This window comes from Chionomys nivalis, chromosome 8 (genome assembly GCF_950005125.1).
Source record: "Chionomys nivalis chromosome 8, mChiNiv1.1, whole genome shotgun sequence".
NCBI lineage: Eukaryota > Metazoa > Chordata > Mammalia > Rodentia > Cricetidae > Chionomys > Chionomys nivalis.
In genome coordinates, this window is record NC_080093.1 from 94,757,762 (window position 1) to 94,785,532 (window position 27,771).

At 41.6% G+C, this 27,771-nt stretch overlaps 1 protein-coding gene across 1 annotated transcript; it reads right to left on the reverse strand.

Annotated features, from left to right (window-relative positions):
• Rrm1 (ribonucleotide reductase catalytic subunit M1) lies at positions 1 to 27,637 on the reverse strand. Its single transcript, XM_057779662.1, has 19 exons — positions 27,310 to 27,637; positions 26,401 to 26,489; positions 23,047 to 23,224; positions 21,930 to 22,030; positions 19,513 to 19,572; positions 18,746 to 18,785; positions 17,902 to 18,064; positions 14,982 to 15,123; positions 14,047 to 14,130; positions 12,278 to 12,439; positions 12,050 to 12,129; positions 10,260 to 10,461; positions 9,597 to 9,746; positions 9,164 to 9,385; positions 8,007 to 8,083; positions 5,849 to 5,984; positions 4,108 to 4,203; positions 2,831 to 3,019; positions 1 to 590 (listed from the first exon to the last, which is right to left on the reverse strand). The coding sequence occupies exons 1-19, from the start codon at positions 27,326 to 27,328 to the stop codon at positions 402 to 404; spliced, it is 2,379 nt and encodes a 792-aa protein (XP_057635645.1). The 5' UTR covers positions 27,329 to 27,637; the 3' UTR covers positions 1 to 401.
• Positions 27,638 to 27,771: the final 134 nt, after the last annotated feature.

Sequence of the window (27,771 nt, forward strand, 5' to 3'; positions counted from 1 at the left end):
GAAATGTTTTTATTTCAAAATGACCTATAGAACCTTATCTAGACAAGGTCTGGAACAGATGAGTAATCGCTTACTTTTATTCCTAGGCAATCAGTCTCTTTGTCCAAATGAAATGGTCAGACAGGAATGCTGGAGGATGATGAGACTTCGTGTCTATCTCCAAGAAGCCTCTTCTGCATTCTTGAAACTTCAACTTTGAATCTAATATCAAAGCTGGGTTTGGTTATTTTTGTTTTGTTAAAAATAATTTTACACTATGAAGAAACAGTACTGCGAATCAAGGACTCCTTTCCTGGCAGTAAGGTCCAGCAAAGCCTTTCCGTAACGAAGCAAACCCACTATGCCTATCTAAGCTCAGGAAGTCTGCTGTGGCAGAGAGCTGGTCTCTCCTAGGCCTCTGCTCAAGACCCACACATCAGACACTCCTCTCTGTTCTCCAAAGAGCACACCATGGCTGCTGTGTTCCGCTCCTTCTCTTCTTCCTCCTTCAATGTCTTCTCCCTGTCCTTCAGCTTTTCCTTGTTCAGAGTGAACTGGATTGGATTAGCTGCAGGCCTTGTCCTTAAATAATACATGCCGGTCTTCAAACCCTACAAGGAAATACAGCTATGAGGAAGAATTCCAGTACAGTAGAGTCAAGATCTTTGTTCAAAACAATTCTCATGTGATCAGTTACAAAACTAATTTTTGAGACCTTTAAATATATTCCTATAAACCAACTTAAACTTTTTTTTAAATATTTATTTATTTATTATGTATACAATATTCTGTCTGTGTGTACGCCTGCAGGCCAGAAGAGGGCACCAGACCCCATTACAGATGGTTGTGAGCCACCATGTGGTTGCTGGGAATTGAACTCAGGACCTTTGGAAGAGGAGGCAATGCTCTTAACCTCTGAGCCATCTCTCCAGCCCCCCAACTTAAACTTTTTTAAACTTGCAATTTTATCTATTCCATGTAACATTCTAACATTCTGAAAAATGCTTAAATAGATAGCTAAACCTTGGAATTGTGTCCCTAAAAGAGGATTACTTCTTGGAATGTCAAATATTTTTGTTCAGTTGTATTTACTTTTATATGTATTACTTCCAGGTTTGTACAAAACAACGTTACTGCCTTGAACTGTAACCATTTTGGGGGATGAGATGGTCTCAACAGAGTATCAAAACTTCACAAAGGTCATCCTGTCCAGTAATCCCAGGAGCAGACAACAGCACAGTAATAAATAAGAGTATTGGGAATATTATGCTAAGGTGTGTTACTGTTGTTTATGTTGCATTTGTTTAATTCTGTGAAGCTGTGACTCTCTTTTTTAAATTTATTACTTTATAAATAATACCAATCAAAATTTCCACTTTTTCCCCTCCCACTTCTCTCCTGTTCCCCCCACACACATCCTGTCCCCCTCCCCTTCCAGTCCTGAGAGAGGGCAAGGTAGTTGTGACTCTTTACCTGTCTAGATCACCTGATGGTCTAATAAAGATCTTAACAGTCAATAGTGAGGCAGGAGAAAGGATAGGTGGGCTGGCAGGCATAGAAGCCAGAGAAGAAGAAATACGCGGTGGGGGGTGGGGGGTGGGGGCAGTCATCCAGCTCTCCACAGTACTCCACTGAGTAAAAGTAACATTTACAGAAGTTAGAGAATGGGAAAGCCCCGAGGCAAAAGGCAGAAGGAATAATATAAATTAAGAAAACCAGGCAAGAAACCAATCAAGCTAAGGCTAGACGTCTCCTTGAGTGATTCATTTGGGAGCTGGGAGGCAGCCCCCACAAAAGAGTCCAGAGAGCTTAACATCACCCTACCACAAGAGAGTCAATCTGTAATTCCATACAAGGGTTCTCACACGTCAGGAATAAGAATATAGAGCACAACAGGATTCCAGCACTTTGCAGTTGGCAACAGTGTACCCTGGCTCACACGCTCCGGATAAAGCACCTATTGTTATGAATTAGTGGATTGACAGTGCAGGGCTACTCTGGAAAAGGCAACAGCACACAAGGTAGTCTTTAACAGAGGTCAGTAAAGAAGAGGGCAGTGGAAGAAAGAGAAAGGAAGGCTTAACAAAAGTAAGAGACAGAGGTCCAGACAACTGGAGCAAGTCATTGTCCTAACAAGGAGTTCATAGGTCCAGTACTGAGGAGCTATGGACAGTGGGCGGTTTCTTGGGAAGAGAGAGTCAACACCCCAGTGGATGGTCCCCCATCCAGAAGTGATGGACAATACAAACAGGAGTCGGTGGGTTATTTACAAACAAGAGAAAGAGGGCGAGGTGTGGTGGCACACACTTTCAACCCAGCACTTGGGAGGCAGAGACAGGCAGATCTCCTTGAGTTCGAGGCCAGTCTGGTCTACAGAGCAAGTTCCAGGACAGGCTCAGAAAAACCCTGTCTTGAAAACACAAAAAACAGAAAGAAAAAAAAGAAAAGGAAAAAAGAGAGAACATTAAGTTGTGGGAGTTGGGTGGATCTGGGAATAGTTAAAGGTGATTATGAATGATCAAACTACACAGTATGAAATTCTTAAAGACTAAGAATATAAAAGACAAAGCGCCAGGATGATGACTCAGTAGTCTAAGAATACTTCATCCCTTCTAGAGGACCTCAGTGCTCAGCTCCCATGATCAGGCAGCTCACGACTGCTGAACAGAAACCAGAAAACCCAATGTGAAAGTCTGATCTGACGCAATGATGAGTGTTTACTCAGGTTTAACACATTTGGACTTCAAGCGAAAAATACAAATAGCAATATGTAAAAGGTAACTAGAGCAGAAACTATTCCAATCCCCCAATATCCCAAGCTGGCAAAGCCCTCTCAGAGTGGTCAACCAACCTGCTTCCAGCCGTAGAAGTGCATACTCGTGAGTTTGCCATAGTTGGGCTCAGCAATGTGGATGTTTAAAGACTGGCTTTGATCAATGAAAGCGCCTCTCTCGGCGGCCATCTTGAGAACAGTCTTCTGAGAGATCTCCCACACCGTCTTATAGAGCTGCTTCAGGTCATCAGGAATTTCTGGTATGCTCTGGGAAAGGAAAACCATGTGTTGTTGTAATTCCAATTAAAGAAAGCAATATAACAAACAGGCTAACAATGTTTGCTCTGATGTTTGGTTTGGTGTCCCTGCAGATCTGACACCACAATGCAGTTCATATCTTAATGGTTTTAGCAAGTTTGCCCAAACTGCTTATCCCCTGCTTAGAAAGGCAATAAAATCTCATTTAATCAACCAAATATAAATTTGATGTAGTGATTTAAAAATGAGCTGGCTTATGGACAAAGCAGTTATTGTTTTAAATGTATTTAAGAAAGAAATGGGGACGGGTGGTGGAGGTACATGCTGGGAAGCAGAGAGGCAGGTGGATTTCTGTGAGTTCGAGAACAGCCAGGGTTACACAGAGAAACCCTGTCTCAAGGAAAGAAAAGGAAGGGAGGGAAGGAGGGAGAGAGGGAAGGAGGGAGGGAGGGAAAGTAAGAGTTACGCTAATATACAGCAGAAACACAAGTAATCAGGGCTTTCAAGACACACAAACCAAGGAAGCAGTAAGATACACTACTTTAAAGAAGTCCAAATGCTACAGATTGCACTTAGAGACCAAGTGATTTTCTTAGGCCTACGACTGACTGAATTGAAATACACACCTGGCTGGTGCTACAGTTTCTGCCATGAAAAGCTGAGAGTTGGAGGGGTATTGCCAAGCTGGTGTGCTTAGCCAAGGTGTCCATCTGCACAAATGCAATCTCTTTATTGTTAAGCACTACCTGAGTACCTTTCTAGCCTGCTGGTCTCAGTCCCCCATATTTTTAAAGTTTAACTCCAATTTCAGGATTTTAAGAAATCTGTAGGACAAATTCCAACTACCTGACATTCTTATTTACTTGGCAATAAATACAACCCAAGCTTCAAGATTTTAAAAGCTCCCCGATTGTGCAAAAAAATCAGGAACTAATGTTTTATTGGAGAAACACTATGTAAAGATGTGCATAAAACTAGCATAACAATGCAGAAATGCAGACACATTAAAACAGTCTGTGTGGACTGTACTGCCTGGGAGAAGGGGGACAGCACCGCAACGTGCAGCTTAGAAAGCACACGTCATTTCAAGCCTGTACCTGGATGGAGCCATTGCACGCAATAATCTGGTTTTTCATCTCTTCGTTCCATAAGCCCCGTTCAGTAAGATCTTTCAGTAAGTGAGGATTCACAATCTGATGAAAAAACAAAAGACGTGAAGAAATAAAATAACACTGGCAGGGCCTAGAAAGGATCCCAGGCTTAGCTGGAGCTCAAAGACAGTTGAATTACTTATTAGGTCCCCTAATAAACTCCACTGTTTTTTGCTTTCTTGTTTTTGTTTTTTTAACAAAACCGAGAGGATCATTGCACCACACAAAGCTACCTCCCTTCAAGGTCTTGACATTATTAAAGAAACAATACATTGTAGTAATCATTCTACAATTTATACACACATGTACGTACCACACAAATATACATCAGATCATCAAAGTATTTGTCTTGGATTTTTTGTAAACTCTATTTTACTAAACTAAAATTTTTTTGAAGGTTTTGATTGTATGTGTATATACACACATAAAGTGCAAACGAATGAAATCCCCTAAATCTGGAATAACAGGTGGTTGCAAGCCATCCAGTGTGGGTGCTGAGAACCAAGCTTGGGTCCTCTGTAAGTACAGCACATGTCCTGAGACCTTAACGGCACCTGCAGGTATGCACCACCAAACCTGACAACCTGAGTCTCTCCCTGGAACTCATATGAAGGACAGACCCAGGAGCTGTCCTCTGTCCATGTGCATTTTGGCCTGCCCCTCCCCAAAAATGTTTTTAAAAGCTTAAGAAAAACTATAGCATTTGCAAAGAAGAAAAGAAATAACATTGTCTAAGCCAAGAAAGTTTTTATAAACTGATTCTTCTTTGGTTTTCTTACGTGATCACACAATAAAAACTTCAGCAAAATAACTAGAAATGTAATGTCCCTATATAAACAAAACTTATTTCAAGACCTCTAGAAACCCATTTTTTTAAAATTAGTAGTTTTCAACCTTGCAGCACAAAGAATTACCTGGGAATTTACAAAACAACACTAATCTCACCAACAGAAACTCTCACTGGTAACCGTGTCTGAGAACCACGCATTCCCCGACCTCTTTGCTTAAGACTATGCCTATGTCGCAGGCAGCTCCACTACCCAGGAACTGGCTACTTGTAACCAAAGATGACCTTGAACTTTCTGATTCTCCTAAGTGCTAGAATTAAAAGCATAACCACCATTCTTGACCCAAGAACTACTCTAAAATGATAAGAGTAAAAAGTGGGATGGGATGGGATGGGGGGGGTGTTATGTAGCCTAGGCTAACCTAAAACTAGAGTGCCCCCTACCTCAGTTTCCCAAGTGCTGGGATTATAAACACAAGCCACCATACCTGGGTAATGACATTTCTATGGGCACCTTTAATATCCCAACTAAAGCATGAGAGGTAGCATATATGGAACATGCAGGGAGTGCTCATACCTATAATTCAAGTACTCAGAAGGCAGAGGTAGGAGGCTCACTGCCAGCCTGATTTACATAGTGAGACATCTCAAGAAACAGAAACAAAAACGTAGGCATCTGTCTGCTCTGACTCAGCCAGGCATGGAGTGTGCACCTGCAATCCCAGCAGCTGAGAAGGAGCTGCTCGAGGTCATCCTCAGCTGCGGGGTAGCTCGAGGCCAGCTAGGGCAGCTACGCTCATACTGTAGCTCTGGTCACTGGCTGTTTAAGCAGATGAGGAGTTAAGTTTTTACTCTCAGCTTTCAGAAGAGCTCCTATAAACCTGGTTGTAAAGGTCTCACCTGAAATTCTCCTGACAAGACCCTGCGCGTGTAGATGTTACTGGTGTAAGGCTCAATGGACTCATTATTCCCCAGAATCTGAGCAGTTGAAGCAGTAGGCATTGGGGCAATAAGTAAACTGTTTCTTATACCATACCTTAAAAGAAAAAGATTATTAGAGGTTAGTGCTAAAGACAACGTCTGCCAAGGCAGCTACTCTCCAACACGGCAGCAGAGGCTGAGCATACCACCAGAGGCATGCAACTCACAAACTGACTTCAAACTACAGGAGGAGTACCGGTCACAGCAGGAGGCACTGTTCCACAACAGACCCAGAACCAGTGTAACTGCTAGCAAGCCTTATGAAGTCCTCACTTACGCCACTTGTTCTGGGCACTCGGGTTACAAACAGTACTCAGTGTACTATTTTGCCCAGGTAACCTGAACGCAGTCCTGAGTCCATCTGGATCCTGATGGCACAGTCATTCAATCCCACTCATCTTTACCACGTGCCTTAATGATCAGGGCCCCTTCACAAAACCATGCTGGGAAAGTGGTCAGTCCTGTCTCACACAACTCTCGCTATCCTGTGTAAAGGGAGAGATTATACTCAGGAAATCTAAATGTCCCCTACTACCAAGTACTAGTTTCTAAAAAATTAATTTTTTCACTTTTTAGCACCGAGAATATTTAAAGAACACACTATTTAACATTCTTAGAAATCTTCATAGTTTAGCCTAAGATACCAACTCCCGGGCCTACAAAATGGCTCAGTGGATAAAGGCATCTGCCACCAACCCTGATTACCTGAGTTCAACATACAGAACGCACATAGTAAGAGAGAACCAACTCCTTCAGGCTGTCCTCTGACCTCTCTACATGCACCAACATACATGTATGTATACACACACACACACACACACACACACACACACACACACTAAATAAACATTTAAAAATGTATAGACCAACCTCCATAGCATTTTCCTGCCCAGGTGGGCAACAAACATAAATGTCAAAACAAATACTTGTTCTTCAAGCATTAACAGTGACTCCCACCACTACACATACTGTCCGCACTGCCTGTATTACCTATGTTCCTCTAATACAGACAGCCTATCCTTCCTACATTCTACCTGTTGATCCATATGGTGCTCAGCACTGAGCAAGCCTTAAGGGGGTCTGTACAATGACATTTGCAATCTCATTGTCACCTTCTAGACGTAAGGCATGAAGCAGACCACCTGTTTTCTCATGTCTCTACCTCCTCACCTGTAAATCCCAGTATCATGCTCATAGACAGGAGATCGCTATGGTCATACTTGCTAGATACCAACTATAGAATCATCTGTAATTGTGGAAAACATTCAGAAGATCTTCTTTCACTAGAAGATCTCCAAACCAACGGTCAGAACCTCTCAAGCTCTAATTACATTTATATAATCAAACTGTATGTTTTTGGAAGAGGTCTAGAAAAACACATCAACAATAAATAAGGCTTATCTCTGGGGAAAGGAATAAACCAGGTTTCTGTTTGTTTTGTGGCGCAAGCAGCTGACAGAGTATAATGAACAGTTTTATTACTGTATTTAGGATAGGGCGTGGTGGTCTGTATGTTTGCAGTCAGTCTGAAATGTGGAGTGAATTTCTATTAAAAACACAAAAACCAAAACAAAACAAAAAAATCTCCAAACTATTTATAAGCCCAGTGAATTAAAAAAGTAAAAAAAAAAAAAAATTTTTTTTTTTAAAGTAGACCTATTTGGGCCAGGTAGTGGTGGCACACACCTTTAATCCCAACACTCTGGAGGCAGAGGCAGGTGGATCTCTGTGAGTTTAAGGTCAGCCTGGTCTACCGAGTGAGTTCTAGGACAGCTTGGGCTACATAGGGACAACATGTCTTGAAAAAACTAAAAGTTGTAACAAAACAAGAAATTAGCTAGCATAGGTGTTGAGCTCCTCAAACAACATCAACTCCTACAGAGAAGCCTACTGTGTGCTGAAAGACTTTCACTGTGCCAAGTACTCTCAGATGACTATTTTCTCGTATTTCCCCCTAAAGCCATTTCTGTCAGATAGGTCACAGCCCTGATTCAAAGTTATAACAGCATATATACTCCTGAAGAGCCAGAAAGCCCCAGCCGCCGGCTTCCATGCTACTTTATACATCTTCACTTACTTTGCAATCTTCTCCTTGAGAAGCTTCCAGTCCCACAGGTCTGTAGGAGTAACATCCCACATATCATACTGAAGAATCTAAGAAATAGCCCATGTTTATGATGTTACTCTAAGGCAATTTAAAGCAATGATCATTTTTTTAAAAAAAAAAAAAAGGGTAACTGTACCATATCCCCACATCCCAGTAGTCAACACATTAAGAAATATAAGCTCCTTGGTTGAGTGGTGGTGGCTGGTGGCACACACCATTAATCCCAGCACTCAGGAGGCAGAGACGGGTAGAGTGAGTTCAAGGCCAGCCTGGTCTAAAAAAATAAGTTCCAGGACAGTCAGGACTACAGAGAAACCCTGTCTCGAAAAAAATAAAAAGGACTATCAGCTCCAGTGAGTCTCCTGGACAAAGTTCCACGAAGCATTATTGATCAGAAGCAGCCTGGGACCTTGTCTCACCACATTCCTGCAGATCTTCAAACCAGGAAATCTTAACATTCATGAGATGGTTTAAGAGATACATTCCTAGTCAGGTGGTGGGGGCATGGACCTTTAATCCCAACATTCGGGAGGCAGAGAAAGGCAAAAATCTCTGTAAGTTCGAGGCCAGCCTGATCTACAGAGCGAGTTACAGGACAGGCACCAAAAACTACAGAGAAACCCTATCTTGAAAAACCAAAGGAAAAAAAAAAGATACATTTCTTTTATAAAACATTCTCTCTCTCTCTTTTTCCTTGATCTGCATACTTGGCTAAGAATATCAAATTTCAAATAACTATACACTAGACTTCTGAGTATCAGAATAAATGTAAAAACTGAAAAGACATACTACTGATGACAAGGGCAGCATGGAAAACAGATTATAGTCCCCAGGATCACAAGTCATGGATAATCGATGTCTTCTACTTGAGTGTGGACAGGACCTGGGAAACATCATAAATGTCCCACTGTCTCTTGCAGAACAGTGATTGCTGGATTTAGGGTCCACCTGAACACATCCAGGCCTCAATAATCCAAAACAACCCCATCTCGAGGTCCTAAACTAAATCTGTAAAAGCCATTCTGCAAACAAATGCACTCTCCCAGGCTCCATCCTCTGAGGAGGGGCCTTTATTCAGCCCATTACTGGTACTTCACAGGCAAAGGGAAATTTTACTGTATACTTACTCCTTTGCTGACTGGAGAGCCCTCATACGTTTCATAGGGTCCACATTCTTTGGCTAGGTCACAGCTGGCTTCCAAAGCTCCATAATAAATAGTTTCAAAGATTTGCTTATTCAATAACTGGGCTTCTGGGCTTTCAAAGGGGTACCTCATCAAGATGAAAGCATCTGCTAGACCTTGTACCCCAATTCCAATGGGCCGATGGCGTTTATTTGATAACTGTGCCTTTGTGTGAAAAGATTTGGGGAAAAAAGAAAAGAAAACATCACTGAGCACAAAAGGTAACATCCTACACCACTGATACACGTGACCTCCTCCTTTCCGTTTTCTCACACCATTCCAAGGACATCCATTTAAATTAGAACTTGCAGACCGAGACAAATGTCCTCCATCTTGGATTCAATAACTATCAATAAGCAGGGACATGTAACCATACCTCTGGAATAGGGTAGTAGTTTATATCAATTATCTTATTCAAATTTCGGACAATGACTTTAGTGACTTCAGCCAGTTTCTCAAAGTCATATGTGTGTTCTGGGGTGACATACATATTTAGAGCCAGAGAAGCCAAGTTACAAACTGCAACCTGCAATATAAAGAAAGAATTCAGAATCACATACTTTTAGTTTCTTCTCTTTGTATCAGTGAGATCATTACAGCCTTCAGAACTATCAGATGTGAACACAACCACCCCCGACACCAGTGCTGAGAACCAAACTCAAGGAATTTATCAGTCTTTGCTGGGTAAACTCTTTACAACTAAGCTAAGCCCCCACCCCTAAAACTGGGGTCTCCTCATCACTTCTCAGTGTATTTCTGACCTAGCACCGTCAGCTACACAGGGAGTTGACTGGTCAGAATGCTGGAATGTTCTTAACTCTTCAATGTATGCCGTTCCCCATTCTCCCAGGTGGCTAAATTCTTATTTTTAAAATACAGCTTAGTTTAGTTTCTGGGTGTTGTTTTGTTCTTCTTTTTCTTTTTTTCAGTGCTGGGAAACAAAATTTCCTTCAACCACTTCAAGTGAATCCAAGCAAGGGAGTCACAGTTAGTAACTACCTCTACGATTCCCTCAGGATGCGGCAGCGTCTCTGCCTACCTCATCTTTGCTGGTATACTCTACTATTTCTGTACACAGGTTGCTGCATTTGATGGTGCCCAGGTTCTGCTGGTTGCTCTTCCGATTACAGGAGTCTTTGTAGAGCATGTACGGGGTGCCCGTCTCTGTCTGAGACTCAATGATGGCATACCAAAGCTGCTGAGCTTTCACAACTTTGCGGACACGACCCTGCTTCTCGTAACTGAAAGATAGAATTATTCCAACATTCATACTCTAGGAAGAATGCATGAAAATATAAAGTTATGTAGATTCTCAAAGCTTTACTGAAGAGGACAAAGGGAGTGATATTCATCTTTCTTAAAAGGCTGGTTCTATTTATTTCTTTATGTGTGCCTGTGTAGGTGTGTGTGAGGGTACATGCCTACGGGCACACAGAAGCCAGAGCTGGACTAATGGGTATTTTCAAGATGCCTGGCTTGTTATCTGGGGGCTGAGATCCAAAGCAGGGAGGGCCTCAAGACTGCATGAGCACTCTTAACTACCGAACCATTCCTCCAACCCTGAAATTCATTTTCGTTTTTTTTTTGTTTGTTTGTTTGTTTTTTGTTTTTCGAGACAGTGTTTCTCTGTGGTTTTGGAGCCTGTCCTGGAACTAGCTCTTGTAGACCAGGCTGGTCTCGAACTCACAGAGATCCGCCTGCCTCTGCCTCCCAAGTGCTGGGATTAAAGGCGTGCGCCACCACCGCCCGGCTGAAATTCATTTTCTTAATCAGCCGAGACCACCAGAAAACCAGGCAGCTTTGGATTCCTTCAAATGACCCCACCAAATCAATAGCACTTATCAAAATAAAAAGGAACAAGAGCTATTATCAAAGCCATGGCACTGCTTACACTGTCTCTGCCATGCCTGCTGTTCAGTCTGCCTGCCAGCTGTTCAGTTTGTCTGTTGTTTAATCTGACTGCCTGCTGTTCAGTCACCACCTGCTGTTCAGTCTGACTGCCTGCTGTTCAGTCAGCCTGCTGTTCAGTCTGACAGCCAGCTGTTTCAGTCTAACTGACTGCTGTTTCAGTCTGACTGCCTACTGTTCAGTCTGACAGCCAGCTGTTCAGTCTGACTGCCTGCTGTTTTTCTCAAACTGTAGCAAAGCTGTCATTCAGCTTCAAAGAAATAAAAAAACAAAATTCACTACTCTGCTAATTTTAATGAATTGTCAACATGTGTGTCCTAGTTACTTGTTTTTATATTATCAAAAGTACTATACTGGGCCAGGGAGATGGCTCAGTAAGGAAGGGTACTTGCTGACAAATCTGAGACCCTGAGTTTGACCCTGGGGACCATTCAGTGGAAGGAGAGAAGCAACTCCTGCAAAATGTACTCTGACTTCCACAGATGCACTGCAGCACACTTGGGGCCCCAATCCCAAAATAATTATATAAATGTAATTTTTTAAAAAGTACTATTATAAAATAACCCAGCTAGTCTTTAATCTCAGTTTTTATAAGGATCAATTAAAAAAATTACCAAGCACCCAAATTTTAAGAAGATAAATAATAATTTTGGTGAAAAAGCCAAGAAACATCAAACAAAAACCAAATTAATAATTACACTCTCTTCTAGACTCTTTCAAAGATTTCTAGAAATGAACTAAGATTAAACATTTTTCTCTCTATCCAAAGGCAAGGCTCAAACTCGGTGCCTCACAACGGGGCAGGCAAATGCTCTTAAGAGTCTCGGTGTTAGCCCACCATAAACACTTCTTGATATTTGGATACCCTGAGAAAGAGAAACCATGGCTCAAACAATTACAACATTAATATTTTTCTCATACCTTTCATATAATTTCTCAAACTCCTCTCCCCAAACCTCATCCAGACCAGGACACTCATTTGGACACATCAATGACCAGTCCTACAAAGAAGTAATACCAGCTATGAGAAATGTCATACAACCAGCCCAGCCCATTACAAACACTCCAAGAAGCGGGCTTTAGTGGAAATTGGGTGTAAAAGTAATAATTTGGGGGCCCAAAACTGCACACAGGTACCAGCCCTCTCACCTGGTTAGTCTCCACTCGCTTCATGAAGAGATCCGGAATCCAAAGTGCAAAGAAGAGATCCCGGGCTCGCTGCTCTTCCTTCCCTGTGTTCTTCTTCAAGTCAAGGAACTCAAAGATGTCTAAGTGCCAAGGCTCCAGGTAAATAGCAAATGCCCCAGGACGCTAAAGGTAAGAAAGTTAGCATTCTTATCTGAACCAAAATAAAACAAAGAAGCTTCAGATTTTACAAAGCACTTTTATAAAGTCTCCTTTCATCTTCACTATGATTAGTGAAAAAAGTAAAAGTACCCACAAAAGTAAATATTAATATTTTTCTTAACATTTTAGAAGTAGAGAAAACTTAGGGGTCGGAAAGATGGCTGGTTCAGTAGTTAAGATCATTTGTTGCTTTCACAGAGGCCCAGAGTTCTCAGCACCCACAAGTGCCTACTCCACTTCCAGGAGATCTGACACCCTCTTCTGGCTGCCACAGGCATCAGCATGCAAGCGTGGACACACACAGCTAAAAGAGAACTCCTGGAACAAGAGTAACTAGTTCCAAGTGGCAGTGAAGCAAGGCAGCGCAGAGTACTTCACAGTGAAGTGCAGGCTCTCCTCACTGCAGTGCAGAGCACTTCACAGTGAAGTGCAGGCTCTCCTCACTGCAGTGCAGAGCACTTCACACCATGACCAGCACATGAAGGCCACAACAAGTTGCTTTAAATTTAGCAATATAACAAGTGTTTTTAGCTAAGGAAAAAGACCAAGCGGCTGGGTGACACATACTTGTAACCTCAGCACTTGGGAGGGAAAGGAAAGAGAATCAGGAACTAAGGGCCAGCCAGGGCTACACGAGAACACCTCAAATAAACAAACAAACAAACAAACAAACAAAAATTGGTGATCTACCTCATGAAAGTTGTCAAAGCTCATTAGATAAAAAGATAAATAACAGCCAAGGATAAAGTATGTGTGGGTGAGACTATAAGCAATGACTGAATGCAAAGGTACATTAGCAAACATTCTGGGGTACTCAAAGTGCCCCGTATCTTAACTGTGTATGGCAGTTATTCTGGATGTACTTTCATTAAAACCCATTCAACTACATATTAAGCAAACAACTATGTCTATTTAATTTTATTAAGTTAAAAAAAAAAACAAAAACAAACAATCACACAATATTCAAGACCAGCCTAGACTACTGTACAGCAAGTCTGAGTGAGGTCAGCTTAAGGTTACAAAATAAGATTCTGCCTTTTAAAAAGAAGGCATGGGGCTGGAGAGATGGCTCAGTGGTTAAGAGCATTGCCTGCTCTTCCAAAGATCCTGAGTTCAATTCCCGGCAACCACATGGTGGCTCACAACATCTGTATTGAAGTCTGGTGCCCTCTTCTGGCCTGCAGGCATAGACACAGACAGAATATTGTATACATAATAAATAAATAAATAAATATTTAAAAAAATAAATAAATAAAAAGAAGGCATGGTGTTTAGAAAATTGGTGTGTGTGTGTGGGGGGGGCACACTGGAGAGATTCGAGCTCAGTTCCCCGCACACACACTGGATGGTTCACAACCACCTAGAGCTCCAGCCCCAAGGATCCAATGCCGTCTTCTGGACTCCATAAGCACCCACTTGTACATGCTCACAAAGATATACACATGCTAATCATATAAATAAGAATAAAATAAATCTTTAAAAACAAAGTAAAACAATATATGACTAAACCAACTTTTATAGCTAAAGACTTTCAGTTCTGATATCCAGCACTTGCCAGTAACAAAGCATACCTTGTTTCCACCTTGATCTACATATCGAGCTGTGTTATTATATACTCTCAGCATCGGTACAAGGCCATTCGAATTGCCATTAGTCTGAAAGAAAAGTCAAGAATAAAGGCATCTGGATGAGACACAGGGCTCTACAAGGAAAAAAACCCAAAACAGTTCAAAGTAAAAGCCAGTTCCGGATCTTCTGTTCAAGCACTGACTGATTTCTAAGCAGCCATCTATGAGGTTTACCTGCTCTCCATCCACACCTGAGCAATGAAAACATAATGCCTAACAGAAGAATCAATACAATATCACTAAGTTTATATCCAGCTGCCTTAACACAACCCTAATACAGAATGAGATATAGCAAGTCAAAAAATTACAAAACCAAAGTAACTAAATTTAAGTCATTAGATAAAAATATACTTTGAGTACCTTAAAAGAAAAACATACAATGACAGCACTTTCCCCACTAAAGAATCCGAAACAACTTGGTGGTGCATGCCTTTAATCCAGCACTCAGGAGGCAGAGGCAGGTGGATCTCTGTGAGTTCAAGGACAGCCTGGTCTACAGAGAGCTCCAGGACAGGCTCCAAAACTACACAGAGATAAATGATGGCTGCAATTACTGTTGCAAAAACAAAACCATAATTCTAAAATCTAAGCTAAAAAAATATTCTAGAGAGCTGGGCGGTGGAGGTGCCCGGCTTTAATCCCAGCACTCGAGAGGCAGAGGCAGGTGGATATCTGTGAGTTCAAGGCCAGCCTGGTCTATAAGAGCTAGTTCCAGGACAGGCTCCAACTACAGAGAAACCCAGTCTCAGGGAGGGGAGTGGGAAATTCTAGAGTTTATCTCACATAACTTAACTCTCCAATGATAAATGAGAGAAGTAAAATGACTCTGCCACTCACAGAGTATGACTGGCTTTAAGTCATACAACTTAAACACTTACCCCAGCAATGTAGCTTCCAGTAGCCCGAATACAACTCACAGCAACACCAATTCCCCCAGCAGACTTAGAAATCAAGGCACACTGCTTCAGAGTATCATAAATTCCTTCAATGCTGTCATCTTTCATACTCAAAAGGAAACAGCTGTTACGAGAAAAAGGACAACTCAAACAATGCCAAAAGTGGCTAGACAATCTGATCAAACCAAATGAGCTGAAACCTATAAAGTTCCGAAATGTTTTCACAAGAATATAAAACACCAATTATTTTAAACTATTATTTTAAACTAATCTTGCTACCTAACTTAGACATTAAGCCCATAAGTTTTATAGGTAAGTCTAAAATATCAGTCTGATTTTTACCAGACTACTTATGTGCCAGAATTAATATTCTCAAACAAATTCTTACACATAAACTAGACTTTTCTAATTGTTAGTAAACCACCAGGAAAAAAATAAAGGTTTTTTGTTATTGTTTTTGAGACAAGGTCTCTCTACATAGTCCTGGCAGTCCTAAAACTCATTATGTAGATCAGGCTGGCCTCAAACTCAGAGCTCTGCCTGCCTCTGCTTCCAGAGTGCTAAGATTAAAGGTATGCACTCTACTACTGAGCTATAGCCCAAACCCTTGATGTTTGGAGGCAGGGTCTCCCTGTACAGCTCAGGATGGCTGTCAATTTGCTATGTAGAACAGACTGACCCCAAATGACAATTCTGTGTTTACCCTGAGATCACAAGCACACCCATCATGCCTGGATCTTAACAGCAAACCTTTTTTTTTTTTTTTTTTTTTTGGTTTTTCAAGACAGGGTTTCTCTGTAGCTACGGAGCCTGGCCTGGAACTAGCTCTTGTAGACCAGGCTGGCCTCGATCCACCTGTCTCTGCCTCCTGAGTGCTGGGATTAAAGGCGTGCGCCACCATCGCCCAGCTTAACACCAAATCTTAAATTTTCCAAATGCTACAGTACAGAATAACAATAATTTGTTTACATTGAACTATATTCAAGTATTTGCTGAAATCTCTAATTCTAATAACTTGTCCATAGATACTTTTGAATTCTTCATGTAAAAATCATATCTGTATCTTATTCTTCCATTTTTAATTATTTCTTTTTCTTATCTTACAATGCTAGCTCAGGCCTCCACTACCACACTAAAAACAGTGATAGAGACAAGGGTTTTATCTTCCAAAATTTTGTAAAAAAAAAATAAATAAATAAAAAAAAAAGAGAGACAAGGATTTTATTTTGCTTTTAGATTTATTTTATTTTATGTGTATGAGTATTTTGCTTGTATGTCTATGTGTACCACATGCATGCCTGGTCAGAAGGTGTCAGACCCTGTGGAACTGAATTATAGACAGTTACAAGCCACCATATGGGTGCTGGAGATCAAAAGCAGGTCTACAACTAGAGCCACAAGTGCTATTGACCTCTGAGCCATCTCTTCAAGCCCAGATCTAAATTCTATTTTTTTTTTTTGGTTTTTCGAGACAGGGTTTCTCTGTGGTTTTGGAGCCTGTCCTGGAACTAGCTCTTGTAGACCAGGCTGGTCTCGAACTCACAGAGATCCACCTGCCTCTGCCTCCCAAGCGCTGGGATTAAAGGTGTGCACCACCACCGCCTGGCTCCAGATCTAAATTCTTAATGGATATCTTTTACCAAATTAAGGTTATTTTCGACAGCAATTTTGCTAATGAATTTTATTCTAAAACAACAATGAAGTACATAAATGTTAGTGCAATGAGGTGTGTATACAGACACTGGCATATTCTAAGACACAGAGGGTATTTTTCTCTTACTTACTCCAGATACTTTAATTGTGATCCCTTCCACAGTCAAGGGCAACACCAGTAATCCTGTTATTCTGCCCATCAACTCAGGAACTGTCCTTAACCCAGATTCAGAACACACAAATCCCATCAATTTAATTCCCATGTATTTTAGGAATGTGCCTTTTCCCAACCTCTACCTTCACCTCATTAATCCTTTCACAATTTTTAAAATAAATTACTGCAGAAATTTCTTAACTAGCTCCAGATACTTACTAATCATTCCTTCCTTACTAATCATTTTAACAGTGCTGAAAACTCTTAATCCAAAGGTCTTGTGCATACTAAGCACATGATCTACCACTGAACTATGTCCTCTTTTTTTACTTAAAAACAACTTTCTTGGAATACAAATGACATACAAGGGGCTAGAGAGATGGCTCAGTGGTTAAGAGCATTGTCTGCTCTTCCAAAGGTTCTGAGTTCAATTCCCAGCAACCACATGTACAACCATCTGGTTACAACCATCTGTAATGAGGGCTGGTGCCCTCTTTCTGGCCTGCAGACATACACACAGACAGAATATTGTATACATAATAAATAAATATTTAAAAAAAAACAAAAACAAATGACATACAATTCCCTATCAAAAACATTCTGTTCAATGGCCCCTAAAACACTCAGCTGCAGAACCACCACCCCAGTCCAGGACGTTCTCACTAACAGCACTTGTCCTCTTCCAACTTATTTACCCTAAGTCAGAGATTGTTCCAAATGCAAATTATTTCATTCATCAGAGTAGGCAATAATTGAAGTTTTTGTTTATTTTTAATGTAATGAACCTCCTGGCTTTTTCTTATTTCCCTAGTCAAACCATTTATAAAAGCAGTTTAGGGGTCATAGAGATGGCTTGGTGGTTAAGAACACTGGCTGCTCGTTGAGATGACCAGGGTTCAATCCCTAGCACCTACATGGCAGCTCAGAACTATCTAACTCCAGTTCCAGGGATTCAATGCCCTCTCTGATCACAGGCAACAGACACACACATGGTGCACATACATACATACAGACAGACAAAACACTATTATAAAAAAAATAAACCTTTAAAAAAGAAAACAACAGCAACGAAAAATAGCTTTAGATGATACGTGCCTGGACAGTTGTGGACGGTTGGTCCCAGCATTGAAGAGAGTAGGAGAGGCATGAGTAAACCACTTCTCAGAAAGCAGGTTGTATGTTTCAATTGCAGCGTCGATATCTTCTTTGTGAATCCCCACAGATACCCTCATCAACATATGCTGTGGTCTTTCGGCCACTGAAAGAAGGTAGGAGTTTTCAGATAATGGGACATGTCAGAATACCTAGGCTCAAACATACCCAAGCAAAAAACTTAACAAACAAGCAACACAACTTATAATAAACTAAAGTTTAAATGTCATTTAGAGATATTTTGCTGCCCTTACCATGTGAGAATCCTCAGAACCACAAGCTAAAAAAGTTTCTATTCTTTACAATGATACAACAAAAAGGTTATTTGGAAGGCTGCAAAGTGGCTCAGGAGGTAAAAGCACTGTTGCTAAGGCTAACAACTGGGTCCCACACTGTGGAAGGGAAGAACCAATTCTTCTCACTAGGCCTCCAACTTCCACATGTATATTATGGCACAAGTACATCTCTCTCCCCTTCCCATACCTATGCACACAAATAAATAAATGTAATAATTTTTTAAATGTTTTGCTTGCATATGAATGACTATATACCATGTACATGCCTGGTGCCCAGAGATCAGAAGAGGGCACTGAATCCCCTAGAGCTGCCATTACAGACAGTTGTGAGCACCCAGGCTCTTAACTGCTGAGTCATTTCTACAGTCCCAAAAGCAATAAATGTTTTTAAATGTTATTTTGATTCTAAATAGAAATGTTAAGGCTAATAGTGCAAAGCCCTACATTCAACGTAATGAACAGAAAAGCTAACATACATTTTCATTTCTTACCTTTTCCATTGATCTTCAGTAAATAGGATCGCTCCAGTGTCTACAAGAGCAAAGTCAACAAATAATTCTCAAGTTTTAAAATACATAGCGGATATACAATTTATAGTAAGATCTGATGAAATCTCTCAAACTTATCATTTTAAATAAAAAGAATATTTACCATTTCTACCTGCAGTCTAGAACATTATCACTTAGCTGTTCTGCTGCAGCAAAAACTATATGCAAACTTCTGGGCAAGGCCTGCTTGTATACAACAATGCTATAGGCTCGCAGCAGAAGCATCCTAACATCTGTGCAGTGCTTTTAAGATACTAGACACTGATCCAAGCAACATAATCAGTCTCCAGAAGAGACATGTTGACTCTTACACTATCCTCATTCTAAGGGGCCGATCGCACAGCTTATGAACAAGAACCAGGAGAGCTGAGCCCAGCTGGTCTGAACTAAACAGCCCTGTCCTTAGTCACTACGTTACGTAAGCACAAACACTTCTCAGAGTAGGGAGTCAATAGGTATTGCAAGAATAGTAGAATATGAAGTAATTGTGACAGATTATCCAAGTAATTTTTTAAAATAACCCAGAAGTAATATTTGGAAAGTTTGAAAGCTATTAATGAATAAGCTGTTTTTTGCTTAAAGTGTCACCACTACCATAATCCTACCATAACCAGGTGCATCCATGTTGATTTCATCAAACATGAACAAAACCTTATACTTCCAGGTTCAAGGAGGGATCCTCACGTATAGGAGACCCATTATTTACTTACCTTAAAGCCAAAGTAGTTATAAGAGAAATCTCGGTCATAGATAATGGCAGAATTCAGGCGCTGGAGGAAATCAAAAAGAATCCATAATTAAGATAATAAGACTTAACTTTCACAACTTCTAGTGTTTTTAGCTGACTCCAGAACTAAAAGTAATATAGCGTACCAAAGAGACAGCACTATGTCTACTCTCACAGACACAAATCTCACACACTGAGAGGCAGAGGGGCGGGAAGCATACGAACTGAACCCCAGTAGACTTTAAGACAAGCACGCAGGAGTGTGCTAGAGGCTGAGTGACAGGGCACTAGCATGCACAACCCTAAGCTCCATCCTTACCACAAAAAAAGTTAAAACTTTAAAACATAATTATTTAAAAACTAGAGAACTTACACTAAGTGATTAATTTCCAAATTTCCCTTATGTTTATATCAATCTGAAAGAATATGAGCATGAAAGTGACTATATGAACACCCTTAAACCGGCTTTCTAAAATACTAGTAAATATTAAAATACTGGTACCACATATTAATTCATTTTTAACTTTATTGCATGTGAGTATACTTATTTATTTAAATTTTGTTTGTTTGCTTTCTTTTTCTTCTTTTTTTTTTTTCTGAGGTTTCTCTGTGGAACCCTGGCTGAACTGTAACTCACTGTGGGGAGCAGGTTGACCTTGAACTCAGAGATCCACCCGCCTCTCCCTCCTGAGTGCTGGGATTAAAGGTGTGCTCCTGCCTTTATTTATTTTTGAAACAGGAACTTGCTACATACCTCTGACTAACCTGGACTCACTAAGTAGACCGATGAACAGTCCTGACTCTTCTTGCTAGGGTCATAAGAACGCACCATTACCAGTTGCAAATATTTGTTTTGACAATGAACCCACTTTAAACTGAACAAAATAGCCAGGCGGTGGTGGCGCACGCCTTTAATCCCAGCACTCGGGAGGCAGAGGCAGGCGGATCTCTGGGAGTTCGAGGCCAGCCAGGTCTACAAGAGCTAGTTCCAGGACAGGCACCAAAGCTACAGAGAGACCCTGTCTCGAAAAACCAAAAAAAATAAAATAAAATAAACTGAACAAAATAATATGTATTACAAACAAATGAAAGTAGTTTATAGGCTTTGAAAATTCATGGTTCTTCAACAGATCTAAAACAAATTACTATTGTGGCAGTAAGATTTTATAAAATTGGTCACTGTTAAAGAGGTTTGGTAGGTTATAAAGTCACTTAAAGACAATAAAAGTAATTAGATGTGGCCACATCAGCCATACTATCTGAAATCCTGTTCCTTCTTCTGCCAAATTTTGAAGAGCAATTTTGTAATCCAAACCAGGCATGGGCTAGACTGATCAGTGAAGAACAGGGGTCCGAAACTATGAGTATTTGTTTATCTTCTAATATTTACTTTTAGGCTCAGGTTTTGCTACTGTTACTTGTTTTTAACTTATTTTCAAAACTATGCACTGGGCCAGGTTTGGGGGCTCAGGCCTGTGAAAGCACTCAGAAGGCAGAGCACAGAGGACGGCTGCAGGTCCCAGGTCCTACCAGGGCTACAAATTCAGGTCGTGAAGAGAGGCTAGAGAGGACTCTGTGGTTAGGAGGAGCAGGGTCCACTTCCCTGCACCCACATGGTAGTGCAGAACTATGTGTAACTGTAGCTGTCATAGGGATCTGAGAGCCTCTCCTGACATCTGTGGGCACCAGGCATGCACATGGTGCACATAAACACACGCAAGTAAAACAGTTATATACATAAAAATAAAAATAAAATCTAAAATAACATACAAATGGCTGCTTTAAGTCTCCTTAATAGCTAACACATACTTAGAGAACTAGAAAACTAATTTCCCTGTTACCTAACGTTAAAACTGATTTATACCAAAACACTTACATGGCTATCATACCAGGAAATTTACTTATTGCAGGGAAGATGGAAAATAACTTTCATCAACAGAGGGATTCTCATGGGTACAATCAAAATAATTTACAAAATGGAATGCCATGCAACTGACGACAGGAGAAATGGGGCAAGTTCTAAGTGAGAGCAGCAACAGCGAGAACAGTGAGCCCAACACAGCACACACAGTCAAATGCTTTAGATGCTTAGATCAAGTTGCTTTTACTAAAGAAAACCAGGATCTAGAGCAGGATTGGTTTTAATATACACCTTCTGTAGTGTTCAAACGTTCTTGATGAATGCATTTTGTTTTGCTTTGTTTCTGTTTAAGACAGGGTTTCTCTGTGTCGCCTTGGTCGTCCTAGAACTCGCTCTAGAGAACAGGCTAGGCTTTAACTTCAGAGATTCACCTGCCTCAGCCTGAACACTGGGATTAAAGGTGAGTGCGACCACTGTCCGGCCTTAAATGCATTATTAAATTAATTAATTCCCACCAGAAAAAAAAATGTTGTACATACATCCTTATTGGCCATAACAATATCCAGGGTTGAACTGGCCACCATGGGAGAATGTTTGCCGTTGTGTGGATTTATGTAATTGTAGAGATCCTCCATCACATCTGAGGAAAGACAAAATAAACAAGGAAAGTCAAACTGCTAAATGGCTGTTTTAAAATAATGACTCTCAATTCTTGTTTTTTTGTTTGTTTGTTTTTGTTTTTTGAGACAGGGTTTCTCTGTGGCTTTGGAGCCTGTCCTGGAACTAGCTCTGTAGACCAGGCTGGTCTCGAACTCACAGAGATCCACCTGCCTCTGCCTCCCAAGTGCGTGCGCCACCATCGCCCGGCTTCAATTCTTGTTTTTTAATACCAACCTACTTCAGTGCCTAGCAGAGAAAATACTCAACAAACATACCTCTGTTGAGTACCTATAGTATAACACATTACATATAAAAGAAACAGTCTTTAAAAGATAATGAATATAAGCCCTTATAGCTTAATAGCAATTCCTAAATGGCTCTCACACACAGCTAAAAAACAGGGTGCAGAAGGAAATTACCATCACTTTGTGACACTTTTTTTTTTAATTTTTTTCAGAACAAAAACTTAGGTCAGCAAGATTGCTCAGCAGGTAAAGGGATTTGCCACCAAACCCGATGACCAGAGTTCTATCCCAGGGACCGACTCCCACAAGTTGTCCCTGGACCTTCACATGCATGCTGTGGTACACATTTGCACACCATGTGCACAAACACACAAAATAAGCAAACATAATTAAAAATTAATTTTAAAAAATTAAAAAGAACAGAAACTCAAGCCAAAATGATGACATATGCCTATAAACCCAGCACTTGGGGGATAGAGACAAGAGAATCAGGAGTTCAAGGCTGGCATGGATTACAAACTGAGTTTGCAGGCACCCTAGGCTAAGAGAGACCCTGTCTCAACATATACCACACACACATACAATTTCACATACACACACATTTCACACAGCAGGTCAGCTACATGGAAAAGTAGGAAGTTCTAGTTCCTGCTTTTTAAAATAAGATGCAATCTTTGGAACTTATGTAATATTATCCCTATAATTTTATGACAATATTAAACTCTTTCTACCGCTGTTACTCCAGACATACCACTGAATACTTTCTTTGTTTCTTTGTGCAAGTTAGAGACAGCAATCCTTGCTGCTAAGATGGCATAGTCAGGGTGCTTTGTAGTCAAGGTTGCAGCTGTCTCAGCAGCCAGAGTATCCAGTTCCACTGTGGTGACTCCGCTGTATAGGCCTTGGATTACTTTCATGGTGATCTGAGCCTACAAAAATAAAACCAACAGTTATTTGAGTTTAACCCAAAAAACAAGAGCCTCCTTAAAAGAGCAGTTAAGACAACCAAAGTCTTAACATAAATCTCCTCATCCTTATCCCAATGTAAGAATCCATAAACCAACAAAACTACCAAAAATGTATCCTATACATATACAAATGAATTAGTGTCACTTTAAAAAAAAAATGCCAGCGGATGGCAGAAGAGGTGTGGGACAGATACTCTGGGGCCGAAGTTACAATTGAGTTGTCATGTGGGTGCTGGGAATTGAACTCAGGTTCTCTGGAAGAGCAGCCATCGCTCCAACCTCCACCTCACACACTTCCGTTTTTGAGACAGGGACTCTCACTGACCCTGGAGTAGCGCACCAGCCAGCGAAATTCAGGGAGACCCTGTATCTTCCTTCCCACAGGCATGCGCCATCACATCTGACTTCTCCATGCATGCTGGGGATCCAAACTCGGGTCCTTATGCTTACAAAGCAAGCACTACCAACGGAGCCATCTCCCCCGTGCCTATACCATATAGACACTGTTGGCATACAGACATGTGCACACACACATGGGAGTAAGCTCACTTACCCACGCAGGTGCATGTGGAGGCTAGAGTCGACTTGAGATCCACCTGCCCCTGCCTCCCGAGTTGAAAAAGTTTTTAGTTCAGTAAAGACCATTTAAATTTTAAAGATAAATAATACCAAAAGCATACTTTAGACTACATGAATAGCTTTGTACTTTGTTTTTTGTTCTTGTTTTCAGACATGTTCTTACTACCTTTGGCTAGCCTGAGACTAGAATCGTTTTTATAAGTATGTTTTAATTGAAGCTGATTATAATTTTCTCCCACGGTAGTAAGTATAAATTTACAAAAAGAAAAAAAAACACAACAGAAACCTCACAAGCACACAGCACACACAGTCAGAGGAGCCAGCGTGGAAAGTCTATGGATAGAGGCCTCACTGTAACAACTGCCTTCTACTTATAGATAGTGTCTCCGAGTCTGGAGCTTGCCATTTTATGTGCGACCAGGATCTGACCCTTTGTGCATGTGCCAGAGCTCTGATTACATACACTGTTGTAGCTGGCTTTTCCACATAGGTGTTAAGATCCAAATTCAGTGACTCATGCTTATAGAGCCCACCAAACATTTTAAAGAAAAATAAATTTAAGTTATAGTTTACTTATTTACTAACTCTTTTAGAAACAGGTTAACTAGGAAAGCTGGCCAAAGCATGTCTCCTTCAGGAGTGATCTGAGAGAATGTAGGCGCTTATTGTGATTGCATTTATAACACAGCTAAGCCACCGGGTGGTGGTGGCGCACGCCTTTAGTCCCAGCACTCAGGAGGCAGGGGCAGGTGGATCTCTGTGAGCTCGAGGCCAGCCTGGTCTACAAGAGCTAGTTCCAGGACAGCTTCAAGGCTACAAAGAAACTCTGTCTTGAAAAACCAAAACCAAAAACAAACAAAACAACAACAAAAACCACAGTTTGCTCCTGATTGCTTTCTTGACTCAACAGATAAGCAGGAAAGCAAAGAAGTCCATATAGCTTCTGGAAGTAATCAGAACTCAGAATAGCATATCATCTATGTGCCGAATATAACAGCATCCACCAGACTTTTTCAACAGGATCCACCCTGGGAAGCTAGTCCATTAAGGCATCTCTGCATGTGGACATACGTTTTTAGATGAGGCAATAGACTAAGATTCAAGAAACTCTACCTGGTTCTCATTACACTACCATTCAATCAGCCCCCTCCGCTCTCTTATCTACAAAACAAAGAAGATGAAATAGGACAAGGTCTCAGATTCATCCCAATATTAACATTTGACTATTTTAATTACTATCTAGAAGTTCAAAATGTGTAGATTTATAAAATTTTGAAGTGTAAAATTATTTTCTCACTTTGGCTACTAACTAAACATTTACCAAGTACTTAATTAGATAAATGTCACACTGTGGCTCTCACAAGAATAAGATATTTTCATGAGGGCTGGAGGACTGGTTCAGCACACCGATGGCACACGCCTTTAATCTCAGCCCTTGGGGGCAGAGGCAGGTCTCTGAGTTCAAGGCCAGCGTGACCTACAAAGAGAGTTCCAAGAAGGCCAGAGCTTCGCAGAGAAATCTCATCTTGAAAAACCAGAAGAAAGAAGAAAAGAAAGGGGCTGGAGAGCACTGCCTGCTCTTCCAAAGGTCCTGAGTTCAATTCCCAGCAACCACATGGTAGCTCACAACCATCTGTAATGAGATCTGGTGCCCTCTTCTGGCCTGCAGGCAAACATACAGGCAGAATACTGTATACATAATAAATAAATAAATCTAGAAAGAAAAGAAAAGGAAGGAAAGAAAGAAAGAAAGAAAGAAAGAAAGCACACTGCTCTTCCAGAGGACCCGAAGTAGGTTCCCAACACCCCCCGACAGCCTATATACTCTAGCTCCACAGGATCCGGTGACCTCTTCTGGTCCCTTTGGACACGCAACTGCAAGACTGGGCCCATCAGTATTGCACGAGTGGATGACAGACACGCAGGGCCCTTCCCTTCACTGTCCAGCTAACGGCTGCCGGAGGGGTCAAATTCCTCAGCAATGCAATCACTGGTAAGTCGCCCTTGCTCAACCAGGTAAATTAAGCCCTGGGTCCTGCTCATACAAGTAGCCCTAATTAATTTTAACGAGAAGGGACAGACGGGGACACAAAGAGACACAAACATGCAGAGTACTAAAAGGACTTACGGAGAAGTTTGGTGGAAAGGAGATAAGAGGACACTGGGCAAAAGATAATAAAAACGTATTTCATATATGTATGTATAAAATTGTTAAGAGCATCTTAAAAGTTAAGAATAAGATACATCCACTCTTAATACTAGATGATGGAGATACATAACCAATTTTCATACTGTGTGGCTAGAGCGGAGAGGAACACAGGCACCAGGACAGGATAAATGAGGTGCCTGCACAGGGTAAGATCAACTGCTCCCTCTGTCCACATTCAGTTTTCTGAAAAGTGAAAGCTCAAAGGACACATCAGAGTTAAAAAAGTTTCGGGCAACAAATTCACATTTAACACTTAAGTATAGTTAGTGAAGGTCTACAGATAAGAGACACAAAAAGTCACAAGAGGGGAAGAATCCACGATATAAATATACACACTATATTTACTTACAGGATCAACAAAGTCCATATTGAGTCCATAACAGAGTTTCTGGATTCGTGATGTAATTTTGTCAAACATAACTCGCTCTTGGCGGCCATCTGAAGAATCAAACCACAGTTTGCACTAGCAGTTATTAAGATGGGAATATGAAAGAATCAAGTGTAATCAGCTTTTGAAACTGACCAAAAAGAAATGTTAAGAGATCGTCTTTGGGGTCTGCAGAGACGGCTTGGTGGCTAACCTTGTCAATTTAATTGGATTAAAAGTCACCCACCTCAGCATTTAGGAGGCAGAAGCAAGCAGATCTTTGTGAATCCAGGGCCAGCCTGGTCCACATAGCCAAAAGTGGTCAGCCACTACTAACTATATAGTGAAACCCTATCTCAAGAAACAAATAAACGACACACAAAAAACCCTCCAAAAAAAAAATTTAGGGGTGGAGAGATACCTCCCAAAAGACCAGAAAAATGACTTTGGTGTCCAAAGTATTTTCTTTTCTAATTTCCAGGTCATCAACTTCGTGGTGTTTGTTTTTGTTTTAGAAACTAAAAAAAAAGACGGACAAAAGTGTTATCAGCTATATAAGTTTCAACTCTAGCCTCCTCAATTACTGGCGGGGTGGGGGAGTGCTTTTCGTCAGTCTCTGAAACGCCTTCTGTAAAATGGAGCCAGAAGCAGCTGCGGATGGCGGCTAGGAACAGCAGTGCTCGGGGACAAGCCCACACGGGAGTAACTGTGGAGGGCGCGCCACCACAAAGGCCAAGCCAACCCGGGCACTCAGGGGCCGACCGAGCAGACCGGGCCCAGCGCGCTGACAGGGCGGGAAGCCGCGGCGGGAAGGGCGGGAAGCGCGGGGCGCCGCGGGGCGGGCGTGAGTGACCGAGGTGCTGCAGCCGGGCGGCCGCTCTCCCTCCTCACCTCGCTTGATCACATGCATCGCGCTGCCGGCTCGGGTGCCGAGGGTTTCGAAACCGATCTGCAGCTCCGCGGCGCTGATGGGCAGAGCGGCGGCCGAAAGTGAGCGCGGACCCCCAAGGAACGCTCGGCGAACGGACTGAGACTGCGCGACAGACAGCACTTTCCTAACCGCCAGGGAAGAACGAGAATCCGAACTCCTTCCCGCTCCCGCCACCCGTGACGTACAACGCAACGCAGCGCGACGGAATTCGAATGACGTTCTTGACGCTTCCAACGCCCGGAGCCGAATGCAGAAAACGAGTAGCGGAAAGTCAGCGTGCCCTTCCCATGGTCGCCATATTGAGTATGGGCAAAGCCCCGGAGTCTGCGCCTCTCTCCCGCTTTGGGTAAAGGCGGACCTGGCGGGAACAGTGTTCGGCCGCCATACTGGGTGTGAGCAAAGGGAATCTCCGCCCACAAGTA

Bases quoted from the DNA above. Each gene is read 5' to 3' on its own strand.
- Rrm1 (XM_057779662.1), bottom strand. The intron at 15,124-17,901 runs GCACGTATCATC...TTCTCGTAACAG, and splicing joins AACCGTCCACAACTGTCCAG to CTGTTTCCTTTTGAGTATGA. The intron at 10,462-12,049 runs GTATGAGAAAAA...TCTATCTTTCAG, and splicing joins TTTGAGAAATTATATGAAAG to TTACGAGAAGCAGGGTCGTG.